General features: G+C 36.4%; 3 protein-coding genes across 5 annotated transcripts in view; 2 read left to right on the top strand and 1 right to left on the bottom strand.

Moving 5' to 3' along the window:
- LOC149679250 (uncharacterized) overlaps positions 1-9,477 on the top strand; it is an 18,207-nt gene extending 8,730 nt beyond the window's left edge. Inside the window, exons 2-7 of the mRNA XM_089834923.1 lie at positions 769-873; positions 1,260-1,391; positions 1,494-1,603; positions 1,802-1,881; positions 2,123-2,890; positions 8,938-9,477. Coding sequence (XP_089691049.1) covers positions 772-873; positions 1,260-1,391; positions 1,494-1,603; positions 1,802-1,881; positions 2,123-2,890; positions 8,938-9,278 — 1,533 coding nt within the window. The 5' untranslated portion in view covers positions 769-771 and the 3' untranslated portion in view covers positions 9,279-9,477. The remainder of the gene's footprint in view (positions 1-768; positions 874-1,259; positions 1,392-1,493; positions 1,604-1,801; positions 1,882-2,122; positions 2,891-8,937) is intronic.
- Positions 9,478-13,879: 4,402 nt separating this feature from the next.
- On the top strand, positions 13,880-17,633 carry LOC149679249 (uncharacterized). 3 transcript variants are annotated; one of them, XM_089834918.1, is made up of 8 exons: positions 13,880-14,106; positions 14,192-14,335; positions 14,421-15,261; positions 15,329-16,089; positions 16,247-16,471; positions 16,530-16,758; positions 17,025-17,080; positions 17,140-17,633. In XM_089834918.1, the coding sequence occupies exons 1-8, from the start codon at positions 13,912-13,914 to the stop codon at positions 17,428-17,430; spliced, it is 2,742 nt and encodes a 913-aa protein (XP_089691044.1). In that variant the 5' UTR covers positions 13,880-13,911; the 3' UTR covers positions 17,431-17,633. The 3 variants fall into 3 exon arrangements, with proteins under 3 accessions (XP_089691044.1, XP_089691045.1, XP_089691047.1); XM_089834919.1 differs by having other exon boundaries at positions 17,025-17,045; positions 17,110-17,318; XM_089834921.1 differs by lacking the exon at positions 17,025-17,080 and having other exon boundaries at positions 17,110-17,318.
- A 638-nt stretch (positions 17,634-18,271) lies between these two features.
- On the bottom strand, positions 18,272-20,507 carry LOC149679248 (uncharacterized). Its single transcript, XM_089835810.1, has 5 exons — positions 20,452-20,507; positions 19,766-19,834; positions 19,578-19,663; positions 18,663-19,513; positions 18,272-18,586 (listed from the first exon to the last, which is right to left on the bottom strand). Exons 1-5 carry the CDS (start codon positions 20,505-20,507, stop codon positions 18,272-18,274), a joined length of 1,377 nt encoding a protein of 458 aa, XP_089691936.1.
- Between the last annotated feature and the right edge of the window lie 512 nt (positions 20,508-21,019).

Genomic DNA, 21,019 nt, shown 5'->3' with positions numbered 1-21,019 from the left:
GGCCAGTAAGAAATAAACAAGCAAAATGGAACCATGGACTATTACACTGGCCGCTCAACTAGGCGTCAGTAGTGGCCTACTTGAGAGGCCAGTCTATCTATTTTGAGCGCATTTAGAGTTCAAATGGATTTTATTTTTTGGAAATATGGTAGAGAAGATTATGTTAAATGCGGTTCTGGTGCTCGAAAACCTCTTAATGAAAAGCGATTATTATATTTCACAAAAACGTCTGTATCTACTGCTTGAATATTATGGCCTCCAAAACCGATTTAATACCCCATACATTTATACAAATGGAAAACTTTCTGCCTTTTCCAGAAGTTTTTAATTGGTTATACGACTGACTTTTAAATGCAGTTTCATACCGCGTTTAAGTCGATCAAATGGCCGACTTTGTATGCAGTTTTACACTGCATGCGAGAACTACCCTCACTTAAACGGGTATAGTTCTGCATGTAAGAACTGCCCTAGCGATAGGGGATTTTGTTCCCTCAAGGCGGAACCTTGCTATAAATATAGCATTAATCACTAATAATAATCATAAATTATATATAGAGTAAAACCATATGAAAGCGTTTTAGTCAGAATTTAGCTATCCATAGTATTTTCTCCCTCATCGGTTTAGCTTTTCGGTTCTAGGAAAAATACTACTATTTTTACTACTATCCTACTAAAAAAAAATCCCACTATCGAAGGCGGCCTCTAAAATAGGAAAGATCCTATTCCCTTTTTTAGACAAACTGAAAAATACGAAAACTTTATTTTTAGGAAATGAACGATGGGGAGGATTCTAACTATGATCACTTGAGTAAAGATGATCTTATCAATGAAGTTAAAGCCAAGCATGATCGAATCAGGAAACTGGAAGCCGAGGTATTTTTCAAAGCATAGGGTTTTTTGTAGTTTGAAATTAAGCGCAAAAATATTAGACCCTTTTCGTATCATAGCCCATTTTAAATGTACAGGATGAGTTGTCGAATCTTATGTCCCTTAAAGTAGAACCAAACTCTGTGGGGGGGGGGTGAATAATTAGGTTTATTTGTGAAAACACCTATCAGGATTGGCTCTAATCTTAAGGGGATTGGTAACACATCGCTCGTTTTGTTATTAACAAAGAAACCCAAAGAGGAGCTTAGTTGTTGATCCCCTTTCTTCGGTATCATTAGTTTATTCTCTTTCAGTCTTGCCCCTTTAAAATACGTTCAGCCAATGAAAGTTCAAAGAATATTAACTTTTGTATTGAATCTTATTTTGTTTAGTGTAATGTTTTAATTTCAAACTTGGAAAAAGAGAGAGTGAAAACAACGTTAACGATAAATAAGCAAATGAACGAAATTGAAAGACTTAGTAGGGTCATTAAAGAGTTGGAAAAGAGAATCAAAGATTTGATGGTATGGAACATTTTTTCATTTTCATAGTCGATAGGAAAGAGTTACTCGGATGGTTAAGGGTAAAACTTAAACTATTGTCATTGTTAATTGTTTTAAAAATAGGAGAAACGTGGAATAGATCAATTAGCTAACGATGAATTATTGAAATCTGAATCATTTGAAAAAGATTCGGGAATTGTGATGCAGCAACAACCACAAGAGGAAACTCAAAGGTATTTAAACTTTTAAAGATAAGAACCAAAGGGGTAAATCCAGTAACTATAAAGGTATTTTGGACGCTTAATTGATAATGGCAAAACTGATGTCGCAAAAAGCGTCCTTAGACCGTTTATATTACACTAAAAATGGCAATCTTCGTTGATTTTTAGAATCCTCTATTTAGCGTAAGCTTTCGATTTTTATTTGAATAGTTTACAAGCTCAGATTGTCAACGACGTTCTCCAAAGTCTACTTGACACGGAGGCCATTAAATTCAAGGGAACTGGTAATGGTACGTAAATTTTGATAACTTCACAAATGTTAAGAGTGTTTCTCATCTCAGCCTGCTAAAACTAGCCATTGCGGGTTAGTGTAAAGTACTATGAAATATATATTGTTTGAAAGGTATACTACACGCCAATGACGTCACGCCCACAGTTGACACTATTGTAATGCTGAAACAGAAACTGATGTACTTCTCGTTTGATAAGACACTTCTTATTTCAATAATTTTACTGTTTTTCGTCGTTAAGGTTCATTGCAAATTGCCGAAGCTGCCAGTGTCCAAGGCATTCTGGGTAAAGAAGATATTATTCAAGACACAACTGTTTCTGAGCCTCAATGTTTTGTGGAGGTTGGCAATACAATCACCGAAACTAAAATTACCACGAAAAAGGCTGAAAACGCTGGTCTTAGAACGCGAAATACGAACCTAGGTGTTCCTAAACTGAAATACACTGACAGTTTGCCTCTATTTGTACCTTCATCCATAATTAAAGTCGAAAACCAATTCAAAATGTTTCCTGACACAATGACGAAAAGTGATTCGCCACGAGAACATCTCGAGAACAATATTAACATTAACGATTCTTATTGTAAAACGCAAAATGTCTCGACTGAGGGAGACACTGAGGATATTACAACTCGTTCGAAGAAATTGGGTGTTCTTGAATCGAATGTTGAAGTCCAAAAACGTTTGGTTGTATCTCTTGACGCAAGTATCGAAAGCGACTCACTAGAAGGAGCCCTAGAAGAAGATCTTGATGATAACCAATCCAAAATCACCTTGTCAGATGCGCAGAAAACTCATAATAGACAAAATCAAACTCTGTATGTTGATACAAGGACACTGAGTGTGCCATTATGTGTCCCTAAACTTGAACTTATCCCAAATGAACTATCAGAATTGACCTCCGCCTCAGTGGAAAACAATTTACCCGACGTTTCGATTGAAGTTGGAAATAATAGTTCGGTGTCCAACTCGGAGACATTTGAAGAAATCGCTCCAAAGAATACCAAAGGTAATATCGCATCGCCTCGTTCGGAAATATTTTATACTTTAATAATCTAAGTAATTTAAAGGGACTGTAGAGAAGGCGTCGGCGGGTGGGTAAAAATTATTTGAAATACGTCACAGGCACGTGACCGCCGAGAGGCGTGGTTCAAAGAAGCTTAGTTTGTTTTATTTCGAAATCTGCCACTTAGGAGAATTGGCGCTGCAATCTCGCGAAAAACAAGGACTATATGTCTAGTCCCATTCCATGAGGAGTCTTTCTATCTTGGCGTCAAGTGGTGCCTGTGACGTATTTCAAATTATTTTTACCCACCCGCCGACGCCCTCTTTACAGTCCCTTTAAAGTAAGACGTCTTATTCCGACCCTCGGTCTAGAAAATATGCTAAGCAATTATTTCCCCCTTCTTGGTGAACTGTAAAGTCAAATTGTTATTTCGGCAATTTCAAAAAATTTATTTAATGGATTAATTAAAGAGGTGTGCGGGTACCCGATACCTCAAGATTACCCGAAAATCAGTTTTCCAACTATTTGTAAAATAGTAAAAATACTCCCCCCCCCATTACCCATGTCAAGCTGAAGCAGGTTGTCAGGTTTTATTCGCTGGTAGAAAAATAGGAATAAGAGGTGAAAGGGGACCACCCACTGTCCAGTTTAGAAAGAAGCGGCAATTTTTAAGAATGACGAAATTCCATGAAACACCGTTTCAAGGTGAAATTTAGTTCATATAAGGTAAACGTTCTGTGGTAGTTTCTTTCTGAGACTAGAATCACCAAGCAGCGCGACACACCTATATCATCCCATTGCCAGTATTCTGAGTTGAAAAAGACTAAGGGGTTAAGAAGCATGAGAAAGTGAAACCCAAAGTTGGAGATAGCATGAAAAATAAATAAATTAAGAAAGACCATACATTGAAGAACCTAGAATTGAGATATAACTGTAAAAATAGTGTACTAACTTTAGGGAACTTTTGAAGGAAGTATCTATTTATTTAACCCTAATTACCCGAAAAATTCTGGGTACCCCCCCCCCCCCCGATAACTATTCGTCCTAACTTTTAATACCCGACTGTTACCCGACAACCATTTTTCGGCTAATTACCCGAATACCCGACAAAAATTCGAGTACAAGCCCCGATACCCGGGAACAATATTTTTTATTATCCGAACCCGATTCGAAATTGAAAATCACTACCCTCATACCTCTAGTTAATTATAATTAATTTAGTCTGCGATATTGTTGTAACACTGCCTTCTCTAATACTAGGCCTTGCGATAGGAATAAAAGGGGGGTGGCAGTTAGGATTTCACAAATGGCGCTAGATGTCGCTTTTCTGAGGTTTTAAACTGGCGGCAAATTCAAAACTATGGAAAATTGTTAGCAACGACGAAGTGTAATCTGCTAAGTTCGGCTCGAAAAAGAAAGCAAAAAACCGGTCAATAAACCGGTTCATGATGCTGAACGGTTTCCGAGTTCGAAAAATACTAGTTTAAATTTGGAGTACGTTTTGACACGTGTCAATGGCGTCTGCATGGAAATTTCAACCTATCACAGCCCTTAAGTTTTTCCCAAAAAGTGCCACTGCCAATGAAATGCCTTAAGTTTGATTTTGATTGACCAATGAGCGAGCTTAGGAGAGGTAGAAAGAGATTTCTTTGGCAGCTGAATTCGGACACAGACATTATCTCCAATATGTTAATTATCCACTTCTCTAGTTTAGCAGACGATGTGCCCTGGTCAATGGTCATGGACCATTTTATTTAGTAGTTTAAAAAAATCCTTATTTCCCACCCTGGTCAGCCATAAGCGAAAGACGTGACGTCATACGAGACTGCGCAGTACGAATTTACTCTCGTCATCGCGAAAATTCGCCTCAGAAAAGAGCCATCTAACGGTCACTAAGCGCAAATTCAAAATGTCACATAAAAATTTTTCTGTCGTACATTTCAAGGCCTAGTATTTTGGCAGTGGTTGTAAGAAGTTGTAAAATGCCCCTGAGCAGTCCCTACTGCTTCCTCGTCCAAGCTTTGAAGCTTTGATCAAAAAGGTTTAATAATCTATGATTAATTTAATTAATGAACGGATTAAATTCCCGCTAAAACTTGGGGTCTTCTCGAAACAATTCAAATGAAGAAACAATCCAAATGTATTTTTATCATCTTCCGAAAAACGCGAATGTCAGATCCAATTCCACTTTAAACTAAGAAGGAATTTACTATAGATTTACTTAGATAAAAACTATTTATCTTGGGCAAAACACCGCTAAACGATACTTATCCTTTTGGTTTAAAATACCCAATAACAGGGGCATCATGCCATTAACTAGATAACTAGAAACAATCGGAGCCTCCGAGATGATCTAGGCCCGTGCGTGTCGATTTTTATGTGGGGAAATATCCAGTTTCGTAGAGGAAATATTTTCACCCAATATTTGTACTAGATGGCGCTTTTATTACAGTTGCGAAGGGGGTCTTCCATAAACTGTCGTTGATATTTTAGGGACCAATTATAAAAATTTTATGAAAGAGAAAGGTTTCACCCTTAAATTAACGTAATTGTTTTAGGGGCTATTTACTTTTTATTGAATCTTTTGGTTAGATTGTGTGGACAACAAAATTAATTGAGATTTTAACATTATTGTTTTTATAAAAACGAAACTTCTTGGAGTTGCTAATTCAGTTTTTATTATACCATGAGAGGAATGTTTTTACTCCTTCGAAACCTTTCATTTTTTTTAACCTTAGCTTTCTTATCCTTTACTTCTTTGGCATGATGGTTTAATAAAGGTCTTCGGAAAAACGTTTTCTATCCGCGACCTCGGCTTCACCGCTCTACGTCTATGCCTTGCTCTTATATTGTAGCAGTTGACGGGGTCACGAGGCTGAACTTATTTTACGATACTAAAAGCGCCCCCAAGCGAGAAAACACGGCGAATTAAATTATTCCTAAAAATATTCTCGCTCGGGATAGGCATGGGCCTAGATCATCTCGGAGGCTCCGAAACAATGCACAATAAATCATATTTCAATTCAATTCAATTCAATTACAAACGGGCTTGAAGTCCTATCTACAAGGGCCGGTAGAATAGTAATTCGAGTTGCGCACTTTTATGTATTTGTCTTATATTATTACGGCGTGCGCAAATGAACGTGATCAACGCCATTACTTGTCTTCGACATTGCTTATTCGTGCAATCGGCATTCTTGTTTTTGTCAAGTGCTCCTGCGCAATTTCACATATTTAATGCCTCTTTGTAAACTTTATATGAAGAGTATGTGGCGAGGGGTCCGTCATTCGAAAAAAAACGTACGGGATTTTTAAATCCCTCGGATTTTTATGGATTTTTACGTATTTTTTTTTTTAATGGATTTGTCGATTTTTTATAAAAATCCAAAATCCGGTAGGATTTTCAAAAAAACCGTTGTGTTTTTGAATTTTTTCATGGAATTTCGTATTTTTTTCGGGATTTTGTATCTTTTCTCGGGATTTTGTATTTTTTCTCGGGATTTTGTATTTTTTCTCGGGATTTTGTATTTTTTCGGGGATTTTGTATTTTTTCGGGATTTCGTAATTTGTTTTAGGAATATCGTTATTTGTTTTGGGATTTCGTATTTTTTTAGGATTTTGTATTTTTAACTGTAATTTGTATCGTCTTCCTGGATTTGTGAATTTGGAAATATTGGATTTTTTGGTGGATTTTCACAAAATTTTGTATTTTTTTGTGGATTTTCACAATTTTTGTATTTTGTTGTGGATTTTCACAAAATTTTGGAGTTTTTTGTGGATTTTCACAAAATTTTGGAGTTTTTTGTGGATTTTCACAAAATTTTGGAGTTTTTTGTGGATTTTCACAAAATTTTGGAGTTTTTTTGTGGATTTTCACAAAATTTTGGAGTTTTTTTGTGGATTTTCACAAAATTTTGGAGTTTTTTTGTGGATTTTCACAAAATTTTGGAGTTTTTTTGTGGATTTTCACAAAATTTTGGAGTTTTTTGTGGATTTTCACAAAATTTTGGATTTCTAAAAAAATACGAACACACTCCCGGATTTAACATGTTATTTTGGATTTCTAAAATATTTTCGGTATTTTTTGATTTTTTTTTTGTATTTTCGATGGATTTTTGGATTTTTTACATAATTTTATATATTTTGAAACTTTTGAAAGATCTTCGGATTTTTCAAAAAATACAAAATCCTTTTGGTATTTTCACTGGAATTTTGGATTTGTTTTTGGATTTTTCCCCGAGCGTACGGGATTTTTTGGCAATGACGGACCCCTCGGTATGTGGTCATTTCTACAGCGAAATGCTTTCGGTTCATCCATTCTAAATTAATTCAAGATCAAACTTAGTATGGAATTAGTACGCGGACCAAAAAAAAAACCTTCAAATGTGGTTAGTGTTTCTTTGGAAATGCGCGGAATTTTAATTTGATCAAACATCAATGTGTTTAAAAATGGGGAAAAAAAACCTTATTCGAGTGGATTTGAAGGCTACACAGCCATCAAAGTCTCATTTAAGTCCTATGTGGAAGATATTTAAATGTCTTGGGCCGAACTTTCACACTTTTTATATTATTTTTAAGATTCTACATGAAACATATTTAAACTGTGGCATTTAACTACCTTTCAACCTCTTGAATAATGAAACTAGTGGTATGTATCTAAAACCTTCCGCCAGGGTATTCTTATCGTCACAGGTACTTTCGACCAAAAATACGGAAAAGTTTACCTGTTGCTCGATAAAATGAAATATCCAATTACGCATATATTTCTGTAAAAATATGTTTTATCTAGCGAAGAAATATCCACATTATTTCTAAATTATGCAGAGTTGCCACAGTTCAGGGAAACCCTCGAAAAGTCAGGGAATAGTTTGCGAATATTAAGAATTTCAACAAGCCAGCTCCCTAATGTTGAGCGTTAAATATTCAAAAATGCGATTTAAACGCGATTGTTTACTTAGATTTAGAAATTAGAATAATGACAATTGATTCAGAAGACGTGAGAGAAAATTCTGAAAGAGGTCAGGAAATTTTAATCTGAAAATTTCGTGTAACCCTGAGAGGATGCAAGAACGAAATAAAAGGATAACTTGTCATCACGCAGCATCAATTAGCAGTTGATTATTCCAATGAATATGGCGAGGGCAAAGAAACGTTGTATATATGACCTTTCGATTTTCTCCTCCATTTAGGTTTATGTTCACCCCCTTTTGGTTGATATGTTTGTTTACTCATTGAAAAAACGCCTTTGGTTAACAATGGTAATATTGTTTAACACTGAATTTTTTAGGGATGCACCGAAGCCACCGATATGGGTACAGCCGATGTATCGGAAATTCGTAGCCGATATTATCGGCCCATAAAAAGTAATAGTTCTCCTTGAATATCGTTTCCAAGAGTAGAATCAACATTATTTAGGACCATTTACGTTTTTACTTTGTTTTATTAGAGACATGTGTCACATCTCTTTCGTCATGACTCATGCTTTCGTTTAATGTGGTACCGCTACATATTTTAGCCTTAACACCCTTCCTTAAAAATAGTGTGGTCTAAGTTAAATCCTTGCTTCGTTTTTAGTAAAAATGCAGCTCCTTTCTTTGTTCAACAAGAAGTAGCGTAATGGACCACAAGTGAAAAGTTCAAAGTGTACATTAGTGACACCAAACGCGTTAGAGGGAGTCAGTGTCGACTTCGATTGTTTGTGGGAAACTAGGGAAATTACTTTCTCATAGTCTTGAACAACGGATAAAACTGAGGTTGTGGAAAACCTTGCATTTTAAAGGGGAATGTTAAATTTTGGGAATAAATTTGTGTGATGTGTGTCATATGTTTCAATTAGTATTCATTGAGTACCTTATATCTTGTTTTTTTCCCGGAAATATCGGTTTACATGAAGCCGATATTGGCCGATACCGATATGAAAAAGATAGGCCGATATATCGGTGCATCCCTACAATTTCTATGATGTTCGCTTGTATGTTATTGTATTTTTGATACTAAATTGTGAATGTTATGTTATGTGTCGTTTTTATATTTATTTTATGTATTTTCAGTAGGGAAATTCAAGAAGAAACGTTCAACTCGGATCAAATATTCAGCTGAATATAAACGTCACGTTAGAAAGGATAACGATGAAAAACCCTTAAAATGTGATCAGTGCGAATATAAATGCACGAAGAAGTATGATTTGATCAGACATCAACGCGTTCACAGTGGTGAAAAACCCTTCAAATGTGATCAGTGCGAATATGCCAGCAGGGACAAGGGTACTTTGATCAGACATCAACGCGTTCACAGTGGTGAACAGCTCTTCAAATGTGAACAGTGCGAATTTGGATGCATAGATAAGAGTAATCTGGGAGTCACGATATTTTTGATACGAACAATGATGTAAAATAATGATAGAGTCAAAGAATATTGGTTATTAATTAGAAAAAGGACTTAATTTATAACATAGTTGTTCAATTGGCGATTGAATGAGAACAAAAGGCAGACTTGGCTCTACATGGATCTCAGAACGTTTTACGGCGGAGAGGGCACGAGCGAGGCTTGGCCCATTTTTGTACATGTTAATGTTTTTCATAGGATTTAATCAGACATAAACGCGTTCACAGCGGTGAAAAACCCTTCAAATGTGATGAATGCGAATATACCACCAGGCGGAAGTGTTATTTAATCACACATCAACGCATTCACGGTGGTGAAAACCCCTTCAAATGTAACCAGTGCGAATATGGATGCACGTGGAAGTATAATTTAATCGCACATCAACGCATACACAGTGGTGAACAGCACTTCAAATGTGATCAGTGCGAATATGGATGCGCAGATAAGAGTAATTTAATCAGACATAAACGCGTTCACAGTGGTACTGAAAAACTCTTCAAATGTGGCGAGTGTGAATATGCCGGCAGGCGGAAGTGTCATTTAATCACACATCAACGCATTCATAGCGGTGAAAAACCTTTCAAATGTGATCAGTGCGAATTTGAATGCACGCAAAAGGGTGGTTTGATCAGACATCAACTCGTTCACAGTGGTGAAAAACCATTCAAATGTGACGAGTGCGAATATGCCAGCAGACGGAAGTGTCATTTAATCACACATCAGCGCATTCATAGCCGTGGAAATCCCTTCAAATGTAATCAGTGCGAATATGGTTGCACGCGTAAGGGTAGTTTGATCAGACATCAACGCGTGCACAGTGGTGAAAAACCCTCCAAGTGTGATTAGTGTGAATATTCCCGCAGAGGAAAGTGTCATTTAATCACATGAATGCTTTCATAGTGGTGAAAACTAATTAAAACCCTGTCAGTGTGACTATGGATGCACGCGGAAGAGCTCTTTGCTCATACATCATTGCATTCACAGTGGTGAAAACCCTTGAATTGTGATCAGTGTAACTGTAGATGCTGGCAGAAGTACCCTTTGATACATAAACGTGGAAGTCGCATGAATGAATAGGTGAATTTTATTCCATTGAAAGAGTCTTAAAAGGCTGCTCGACAACGTAAAATATCTTTAAATAACTTTTTAATCGTACAGTATACAATTTAAAATCATCTTTTATCCACTTCTGTAATGAATGGGTCGAATTTGTTTATGTAATAAACTATTAAATTTCTCCGTTCTGAAGGGTTTTAAGTGCCATTTTCAAAATTAATCTTGTATTAAATATATAGAAGTAGACATGTTCTCCATTTCCGAACCGCATTCGCGTTTTCCGCTGATCAGGGAAAATTGTATTTCACAATGTTAACTTTCTACTTGTTGAATCGACACTAAGTGGCCAGGTGGCCACTATTCCTTCATCTGCCTAGTCTCTGGTCCATTCCGCATACACCCAGTCTGTCGCATTGGCTTTTAACTCCACCACCTTCTGGTGTCCGTCTATTTCGTATAAACAATAATCTTTCAGATTAGCTTCTACTTCATTACCATCGTTTGGGGTACGAGATGTAACCCGAAACGTTTAGACTCCAAATGGCTTAGGCTTCCACCAAAAGTTCACGCAGTTGCGCTATTCATCATCAACTAGTCTCCGAGTAATCCACGTAGGAACCAATCTGTCAAATAATTGGCTGCAACTCCAGTTTATTATCCTTAGGGGTAAGATTACGAGAAGTGTCTAATTCACCATGATGGTACTTCCTACAAATGTTCGCGCAACTGTTCTTATCCTCCTCTTTCGTGATTATTTTCGTCGCGCAGTAAGTTTTAATGAACTTAACTTAAAACGATTTAACGACAACTAAGGTGAGAGCAAAGAAAACTTGAAAATATGACCTTTCGGGCGTTTGAATCAAGGTTTGTCTTCCATTTAAGTTGTTTTTCATCCCTTTTTACCTCTTCGAGTGACGATGACGTCAACGGATAGGTATTACGCAATATATCTCTGCTGGCGCGCGAAAGATTACTTTTAATGCATAGCAATTTATAAAACTCTAAGCCAATATGACTGGAATTTTTTTAAATCGAATCTCGCTTATGGGAACGAAATGTGTAACCTTCGACCTCTCTCTCGCCAAGAAGCAACGCCAGAAGGAGCCCCAGTTCACTACACGCGGGGCCGGGTAGGCTAACCAACTCGCACTGCCTCTGGCGGAGCTTCTTGGCGAGAGGGAGTATACCCCAAGGGGGCCTCGCCCCCCTTTGTTGTTTTCTCTGTTTGTAATAAATGAATTTGTCTATTGAATTAAGTAATTAAATCATGAACCAGGTATTTTCCAGTAATGAGGCATGGCTTCTTCGATTGATTATATTGAGGAGAGTATTTGTTGTCATTGGCAAGAAAACTCTGTGTTAAATGGCTGAGGTAATTGGATTTTCCTTTCCCTTTGTGATGATTTATTTAAGTAATTAAATCATGAACAAATCATTTTTCAAGTCAATACGATGTAGGATATTGAAAACATGGGATTTCCGAGCTCGCTCTTGATCAACTTTAATTTAGGAAATGACCTTTCACCTTTGCAGTTTGTTACCATCATTGAAAGAAAGATTCTCAGAGCCATTTCTATGTTGCTTGAAACTGTTGACATTCCGAAATCTGTTCTTCTTTCAGAAGATCATCGCTAAATAAAGAACTAAGTTTTTCGCAATAATCCAAAATATCTTAATTTTCCAGACGATTTAGTTGTTGTAAGAAGGGAAATTTTTCATTAACATCAGCAAAACTCATTTTCCCATGATTTCACAAAAAACCGCCACAATTCTTATCATATTGAGAAAAACGTTATGGATTTGTGATTAATAAAAGTTTACTTTATTCTGAAAACTGCTTCAATATTATCAAAAGTAATATAAGAAACCTCCCTACGACATATGACGTCAATTAACCCTATTAATGACGTTTTGGAATATTTTTGCTAGGTTAAGGTAATAAAAATTATAATTACCGACATTAAAAACGATTTATATTTTCATATTGAAAATCAGTTTCACCCCATAATTTCAAAACTTCCATGCGTGGTGAAACTAAAACCGACTCGAGAGCTGAGTCCAAAAATTTATAATTCCAGTCTGAATAGCGCTTGAGGTACAATGCTTCACGTTATCCGTTAGCGCTAGGAAAGACATTCAAACGGTGAACAAAAAAAGTCGTTTAGTGTGGTTTATTAAAAATTCAAAATGAGTGTATATTGAATTTGGTAATCAGATTGTATTTGATGTATGTTGTATATTATCATGAGTGAATATTATTAACTCATGATATTATGTATATATTTTTTATGTAAATATTTTATATATATATATATATATATTATATATATCTGGGTGATATGGGCACGCAATAAAGCGAGATTATTTATTTTAAATTAGTATTGCTATGATTGGAATGGTAGTAATAACTGAATAACCACCCCTATTCCGTTACGGATTAATAATTGTGGAGGTAAGTTTCTTTTTCTACGTGACAGAACCGTGGAAGTAACCACTCTAAAATTTGATTACGACATTTTCGTTTCTCTGGGAGAGCTACCTATTTTTATGTTATCCGAGGTAGGTATATAGGCTTAATTTTATATAGGTGTGTGTGTGAGCGATTTCAGTGTGCGATACGTCAATACATTTGAGCCTAGCCAACGCACACTGTTTCTGGCGGTGCTACTTGGCGAGATCGAGAATACTCCAATGGCGGTATTGCCCCTGTGTGTTGGTTTCTCTTAACGTAATTTCCGAAATGGTTTATAGAGAGAAAAATGCACCATTCCTTTCACAATTTAGATAGAAGCCATTGCCCCCGCCCCGCCATGATTACGCTGATATATTCGCTTCGCGCCAGAATATTTAACCTTTTGAAAAGTTGAGGTCCCATGCGAACTTTCACGGGAAATTACTGGCGCCAAAAGGCTTAGCTTGGATTAGCAATGACCCGTTTTCAATGGAATAGGCGGAGGTGCCCTAGTTATTCATTCGAAGATGATTTTCCCGAGGGGCCGGTAGGATTCACAATGCTAAAAGTTTTACATTCAGGGAACCTGATAGTGATTAGCCCCTCGGTGTTTAGTCATCGCAAAATACTTCTGTTTTCTCCATTCAAGTTTGGCATTTTGTGGAATAGTTTATGTACAATACCAGAATACCTATATCCAACGCATATATCATTTATATCCATGAAAAGGTTTCAAGCTACACACATTAGGTTAAAAGAAGTTTGTGGAATTAGCAATAGATTTACTATAACTTCGAGTTTATTGAACAGTGATAAACAATAATAATTTATGTAAATAATCAAACCGTAAGCTTCATGGAAACTTAACGTGGACTTTCACCTTCTTTCGCTAGGTTCTCTTAGTTAAGATATCCGTATTAACATAAGTAGATAAGAACCCCCTTCGGGGGGAAGTATGAAAAACGCTATGTTCTCAATACAAAAATCTACGAACAACAAGTTTTCATCGCGTACAACATATATTACTACCCTCGTGTGGGACATAGAACGTCTTTGCTCTAGTAAAGGGTCTTTGGAGGAAACAAGTTGGTCAAGGAATGTTTAGAGCTTCCGGTGAATCCGGTCTGGAAACATGGCGTCCCCGGTTCGTAAAGCGGACTTTTCCTCGCAAGTTAACTTTTATATAAAAGAGACTAGTTCAAAATTAGTCCAAACTATTTTAAAAGGAGAAACAAAAAACAATAAAAGAAGCCGCGGATGTGTCGAGGACACAGATTTGGAACATTTTAATTCGACGAAAAAGCTGAAACGTGAGAACGAAACTCATGTAAGCCTAAGCCTTGGCTCATTGTTTTGAAGTTAAAGGTTTTAAAGTCTTGCAAGTTTGTTAAAGATATATTTCTTTGGAACAGGTTAATGAAACAAGTATATCAGAGGCAAGATCAGATATTATCCTGAGTGGCAAGGAAGTGTTTGAGTGTGTTAAACGTTGGATTTTAGATCAAGGGAAAAGTAGCGTAATTTGTTTGGAAAAAAGAGATCTACAGGAATCAAAGGTAAGAAATATATTTACATTTGTGTTAGTGCAAGCATTTTAAAGCTATTCTTACTATTATTGTTTTTTTATATTAATGTTTATAGAATTATTTGGAAGTCACAAATAAGGACCAATTTTTAATTAAGTTTGGAATAGAACCGATAAAGTTGCTGGTAGATGAAATCGGAGTAGCCTCAGTTTTTCTCGTTTTTAAAGGCCTTGTAGCAAAGAAACAGTTATTTCAAGACGGTGTTTTCTTAGAAAAAGAAGCCATAGACATTTTTCAAGGAATTCTGAATGATAGTTTTGTAATTTGCCCTGGACTAAGAGAAGATGCAATTTCGTGTTTGAGCATTATTCCATTTACACCGAAAAAAGTCAAAATATTTTCATATCCAATTGAACATTATGCTGCTTTGGACTGTTTAGTTTGGTTTAAACCACCAAGCAATGCCCCTTGGGCTGAGTTAAAATCAGGCACCTATTCTTGCTGCAATTGCAGCCAAGCATCACGCTACTGCAAAACTTTCAGCACCAAAAAATCAAGAAATTTACAAGGAGTTTTATCAACAATTGCGAAAAGTAAAAGATCTCCAACGTCAACTCATAAACTGAAATATTTGTCACCACAGTCTATAAGAGTGCGCAACAGAAAAGCAAGGGGCAGAAGATTTCGTTTGATTAAAACTAATGAAAAACTAATGAAGAAATGTGAGGGGTTTAAGTTGCTTTTTAATGAAAAAAAGAGTAATCAGATGATCCAGATAACTGAAATAATAAACAGAGATTACAATGCCCAAGTCGACAGAGTTATTTCTGAATTACCCTCAGAAACTGAAAATGATTCGTTAATACAAAAGACTTTAAAAGAAGTATGGATGACTGACAGCTGTAAGCAACGTGAAAAAGAGAAACTGGATTTTAAGACTGACCAAAATCGAAACTGTAAGTAAAAAGGAAATCTGCATGCCATTAAATCCAAAACACAAACTGAATTTTGGTGATTTTTTAGCTGATGGAAGTAAGAGTAATCGCTGGAGTGCTATTACATATCGGATCGCTCAGGCGATAGCATGCAGAAGTAAAGCTGCCTATTTAGCCCTTAAACAGTTTGACGTTTTAAAACTTCCAAGCTGGAGGAGTGTCCAATCTAAAATGGCCCACAACTTTGAGGAACCTGGGGTTAATATGGACCGCTTAAGGCGCCAAAAGAAGTGTTACGATGACTATGTGAATGAGCAATTAGCGAAAGGTTTAAAACAACCAATGGGAGATGGCATACTCATTTTTGATGAGGTTAATGTCGCCCCTAAAGTAGCATGGAACAGTAAGAACCACAAACTGATAGGGTTGGCTATGTCAACTCGGGACTTAGTAACTTTGGAGGATATTTATGATCAAATGAGTACGGAGGAATCCCTTCCAAAGGCTGGTTATATGCTGCAATTTTTATGGCGAGACTTAACCTCAGACTACGACATTATTTGCCCATATTACTCATCGGAAGGTTCAACAAATAGCCATTTTATATCGGCTTGCTTATTCGATGTCCTTGGTGCACTTCACATAGTTGGATTTAAAGTGTCTGCAGTTTTGTGTGATGGTGCTAGCTCAAACCTCAGCCTAATGAAATTAACACAAAATTACTCCGGAGCTTATGGTGTAAAAATTAACCCTGAATCAGATGAAATTGATATTGAAGTCAAACCGTGGTTTAAAAATCCATTCCTCCACGATCATGAAATATTTTGGATCATGTGCCCATCTCATGAGGTAATGAAAGTAAGACTGTTCACGAGCTAGCTTTCTTTGAGCCAAGCTATTGCTACTGTAAATCTTTTACTACTCGAGCTCTGCTCGTTAACAGTTTGAAAGATATTTCTCAAGATGAAAGAATGCGATTCTTAGTTAACTGTTCCCTTCTTTACAGCTCAAAAATTTGATTAATGCCCTTTTCGCTTCAAAAAAGGATGGAAGCAGGTTTTTTAAAAACAATGGTACTAATTTTGGTTGGGATGCCATAGTAAATATGAAGAAAAGAGAGGACAAGAGGAGAGATGAAAATATTCCACGATACGTTCCCAAGTTGTTAGAATCGTACATCATCCGCGATTCCTGGACAAAACTCAACGTCAAGCCTGCTAAAATAATGCAGGTAAAATTGAATATGTCCAGTGCTGTTTTACGGTAGTCTAGTAACCTTTTCTTAATAGCAAGATGATGTTTTGTCTGAATTGTTTGAACACGCGAATCCTGACGATGGCAACCTACCAGAAGATTCCAAGGAAACGATGGAAACGCATGATTATTTGAAAGCTTGCAACCTATTATTTGAGAATGGCATGCTATCAAAATCTAAAGTTCAATCGCCAAGTGATCCAGTTATGAGAAATATCGAAGATGGATTGTATTACTTTAAACAGTGGTTGTTAGATCTAAGAGGCAAGTATTTAAAATGTACACTTATGTCAGGGCCGGATTTATAACACTACCTGTAGTACTTCCATACTATCACCAGTGTTTGCTACTTAGAATGGCCATTGTCCTATATACGCCATGGTAAGATGTGTGTTGAGAAAAATGGGTGGTCTTAAAGCACATTGAAACTGATGGGGACAACCAAGCAGAAATAAGCTCGTTTAGCCATTCTAAGTAGCGAAGCTATAAATTCGTGATTAAATGTATAATGATAATCATCAATTTTATAGCTAGAGACCCAAAATTTAATTGTATGTATACTGGAAAAGAATTCCTTTCATGGCAGGTAAAAATCAATAATTATACTGTTTTCAGTTAACCCTCACTCTCAAATATGTTTAACAGACCTGGGACCTTCTACGAGTAATGGTGTTTGGATTTAAAGGTCTTGTCAAATATTTCACAACAAAGTATCCTGGATACTATCTCATGCCAATTAGATTGAATGGCAGTGCTGTTGAGAGCCTGTTTTCTCAATACAAATTCAACGCTAATGGGAAAATAACTAGTTTAAACTTTGCATATTCAAGGAAGGCTTTACTAACCAAGGAAGATGTGCATGGGCATCATCATTCTGGAAAAGGTTACCGAGATACACCCTTGTATGTAAAGCAAAACTTTTCTAAATTATTGTAGTTCGTTAGATTTTACAAATGAGTCATAGTGTAGACCTTCTGATCATTTTGTCAAAACAACTTTAATTGTAAGGACATTCGTTGTTAATAACACTATAACAGATCATTTGTACTGATTTATTACATTTCTTATCACATTTAAAATATTAAAAGATGTAAAAATAAAACAGGAACTATCAAATATATTGTGTTATATAATCATCATTTAAATGCTTTGGTAATTTTGATTTCCTTTTCCCGATGGAACGGGTCCTTGGCATTGGACTAGACCTGGTTGAATGACCTTCGCCATTGTTAATTTCTTTTATTTTCTTTTTAATTTTGGGGATTTTCTGGTCGCTAAAGTTTTTTTCTGTTTCTAACTTTTCTGGACTCGGGAGTGTTTCAAATCCTAGTCGTTTTGCAGCTACCTTTTTCATTTCTTTGCCATTTCTTCCTACATTCTTGGGAGTATTCTGGTCGACAAAGATTTTTTCTGTTTCTAACTTTTCTGGACTCGGGAGTCTTTCAAATCCTAGTCGTTTTGCAACAGCTTTTTTCATTTCGTTGCCATTTCTTCTTAATGTTTTTCCATTCTTGGGAGTATTCTGGTCGACAAAGGTTTTTTCTGTTTCTAACCTTTCTGGACTCGGGAGTCTTTCAAACCCTAGTCGTTTTGCAACAGCTTTTTTCATTTCTTTATTTACACTTTTGTCCGGTTTTGGTTTTTCTGGATTGCACAAACTTTCAATATTTGGTTTTTTTGCAGCTGATATATCTCTACATTTTTTTTCCTCTTTTCTTCCTCGCTTCTTACGATTGTTCATTACATTGTCGGTTTGCTCTATTACCTCTGTATTAAGCTAAAGTGCTTTTTTGTCTTTTAATTTCTTGAGAGTCTTTGGTTCATCGCTACCAGACCTAACGTTTGATTTAGACTGAACAAATAGGGCGTCTCTTAAAGATGCGCAGCCTTTTTGCGGTTGATGATGTTTTTCCGATTTTTTAGCATCCCACGCAGTTATTACCTCATTTGTGGTTGCGTGTAACATTTTCCGTTGCCATTCTTTGAAGAACGACAGTTTGTCATCCCGCTTTTGATTAGGAAACAAATTATCAGAAGCCTCCATGAAAAGTCTCTCAAGTTCTTGATCTTCATTAACACGTTTTGCAGCTGCCTATATTAAGCAAGGGAATGTTATTAAAACAACCCTCTTTGTTCTTAATCCGTAAAAACCCTTCAAGACTACTTACTTGAGCGATATTTCTGCCATATATTTTAATTCCATCTTGTGTTAAGACTTGTCTCATAGTTGCATTTAGACGCTTCAAATACGGTTGAAATTCACTCTTTGGCAAAAAAAGCCCGCCGCGATCCCTTCGTCTTATTCCAGAATATTTTACTTGTTTCTTCTCGCTTTGGCTCATTCTATAATTCATGGTGCACCAGTAAAGGTTTCTAGATTTACGCAATTGAACTTTTGAAAGACTTCTCCTTTTGTATATAAGCCTGTTCTTGGAAACCTTCCAAATTTCACCAAAACAGCCGCCTCCTATCGTTAATAAAGACCTGTCGTACTTTTTCATTTCGTGATTACTATCAATATTTGGCATACTGCTAGTAATTGTTTTAGGAACTCGTTGGGGTATATTGTCCTTTACAATCCCGTAAACTACTTTACCATATACTTGCAATATTTGTAAAATTTCGTCTTTGCTTAAGTTTGACTCTTGTGTACCGCAAAAATTAAAAAACGATGACAGAATTTCAAAATTTTTCGCGACGGAATCGTACCAGTCAATAATGGTTTTGGTACATTTTTCTACATTGGTCTTTAATTTCTTTCCTCGGCACGACACACGTTCGTAAATATTCAAAAATATGGTGTAAAGCCTTTTAATTAGGCCTCTAACACCTACATTTTGGTTGGCATTTAAATATGAATTCTTCATAAACCTTTGATGAAATTCCCATTGTTCCCTATTGCCGAAATTCTTCAGGAATTCTTCACTATTTAGTTGTTCATTTATTTTGTTTAAAACTTCTGTTTCTAAAGGCATAGCACTTAAATGACTAGCAAAGTCCAAACCATATGATTCAGTTCCTAAGTGTCGAAAGATGCGTACAATCCGCAGACCCTAAAGCAGACGACAACGAAAGTAGATTACCCGCGTACGGCGCGCACCTCCGCCGACAGGAAACGATGGATCTATATCTTGTGGCGTAAAGTGTCCCTCTCAAGTGTGTAAATCCGCTGAGTTTCACGGCAGAAACATGTTGTTCGCCGATTTTCGCCCGCTTTCATACTTCCCCCCGAAGGGGGTTCTTATCTACTTATGGTATTAATAATATCTACGTTGGCATTCGGAAAAGCATTTGCTCTAAACTCGTTGTAAAGATAGGATTAGCCTTATGCCTAGTACAACTATAGTAATTTAAGAATAATATATTTAAAACGCATATTATATTAATTATTGAATTAAGTGTTACTTAAAAATAGCTAAATTTAACGAATAGTTCGCATCCAAAAGTGTCCTGTTTTATTATTGGTTCATGCTATAGAAATTGAACTTTAATGGGTAAGGCGGTAGAGAGCGCCTTTCTTTAACTCTATTCTAGGAACGTAACTATAAGCTAAATCTTAATGGGTAAAAGCGTGGTGACCCGCTGGCCAGGGTCATATCTAAGCCCATTTAGGCGGCGTTGAAGTCTAAGGTAGCGTTGAGTTCGTCTCTTTTAGGAAGGCGCTTAAGGGATCGAAGGAATGCAATGGGGAAAACTGTTGTCAAGACAATGGCTATTTTAGTTATACCAGTTCCAAAGTCTTAAAAAACATAATTTTTCATGGGACCTTTGTATTGAAACTTTACTTAGAAGTAGAACTATGTAAGTAACCATAGGGAAAGGTTCAAATCTTTTAAAGAAAAACCTTATTTTGACATACTTTCAAAAATAAAACCATCTATAATTAAACCCAGGTGCTTGAGATGGGAATTGCGGCAAATTCTAATTAAACGCAAAGATGCGCGATGATGACTTTACCAGGATGGATGTGCGGACCCATGGGGTTCATTTGAAACTTTAACTAATATAATCATGGATAGATTTGGTCACGATATTTAAAGTAACCTTTTTCCCTTACCGCCCAAAAATTCCCAAAATGCAAGGTTATAAAAATGTTTCTACACAAAAAACCAAGATTGTTGTCAATAGACCTGAAGTTTTATCATTGTTTGGTAGTTATGTTAAATAATTATGAATTCATTGAGGCTGCTAATTGAACGATGCTATTTTATAGATATAATAAAAGTGTTTAAAATCGTCATATTTTTCGATGAGATTTCCTACAGAAGAAACTTTGGTTTGTTATTTCATTTTGCTCAGGTGTCCCACCACTTTCTATTGTCTATTTTCAAGCAGAATTTCCAGTTCTTAAAGAAATCCGCCCCCGGCCCCAATGCACCTTCCTCATGCTCTGACAATCTAGATAGAAGCCATTTCCCCCGCCATGATGACGCTGATATATTCGCTTCGCGCCAGAATACCTAACCTTCTGAAAGGAAAAGTCGAGGTCCCATGCGTACTTTGCCCGAAAATTACTGGCGCCAAA

Source organism: Phalangium opilio, unplaced genomic scaffold, assembly GCF_054372755.1.
Source record: "Phalangium opilio isolate 3A_F unplaced genomic scaffold, DU_Popi_V2 ptg000041l_1, whole genome shotgun sequence".
Classification (NCBI taxonomy): Eukaryota; Metazoa; Arthropoda; class Arachnida; order Opiliones; family Phalangiidae; genus Phalangium; species Phalangium opilio.
Note: the sequence above shows the minus strand (reverse complement) of the source record. Positions and strands in the feature narration are given on the sequence as shown.

Coding starts and splice junctions, on each gene's coding strand:
- LOC149679249 (XM_089834918.1), top strand. CDS start 13,912: ATGGCGTCCCCGGTTCGTAAAGCGGACTTTTCCTCGCAAGTTAACTTT. Junction 15,262..15,328: donor GACTGACCAAAATCGAAACT/GTAAGTAAAAAG, acceptor GTGATTTTTTAG/CTGATGGAAGTAAGAGTAAT. Junction 16,090..16,246: donor TCATGTGCCCATCTCATGAG/GTAATGAAAGTA, acceptor CCTTCTTTACAG/CTCAAAAATTTGATTAATGC.
- LOC149679248 (XM_089835810.1), bottom strand. CDS start 20,507: ATGATTATATTAGTTAAAGTTTCAAATGAACCCCATGGGTCCGCACAT. Junction 19,514..19,577: donor GAGGTGCGCGCCGTACGCGG/GTAATCTACTTT, acceptor TTCGACACTTAG/GAACTGAATCATATGGTTTG. Junction 18,587..18,662: donor ATGGCAGAAATATCGCTCAA/GTAAGTAGTCTT, acceptor TGCTTAATATAG/GCAGCTGCAAAACGTGTTAA.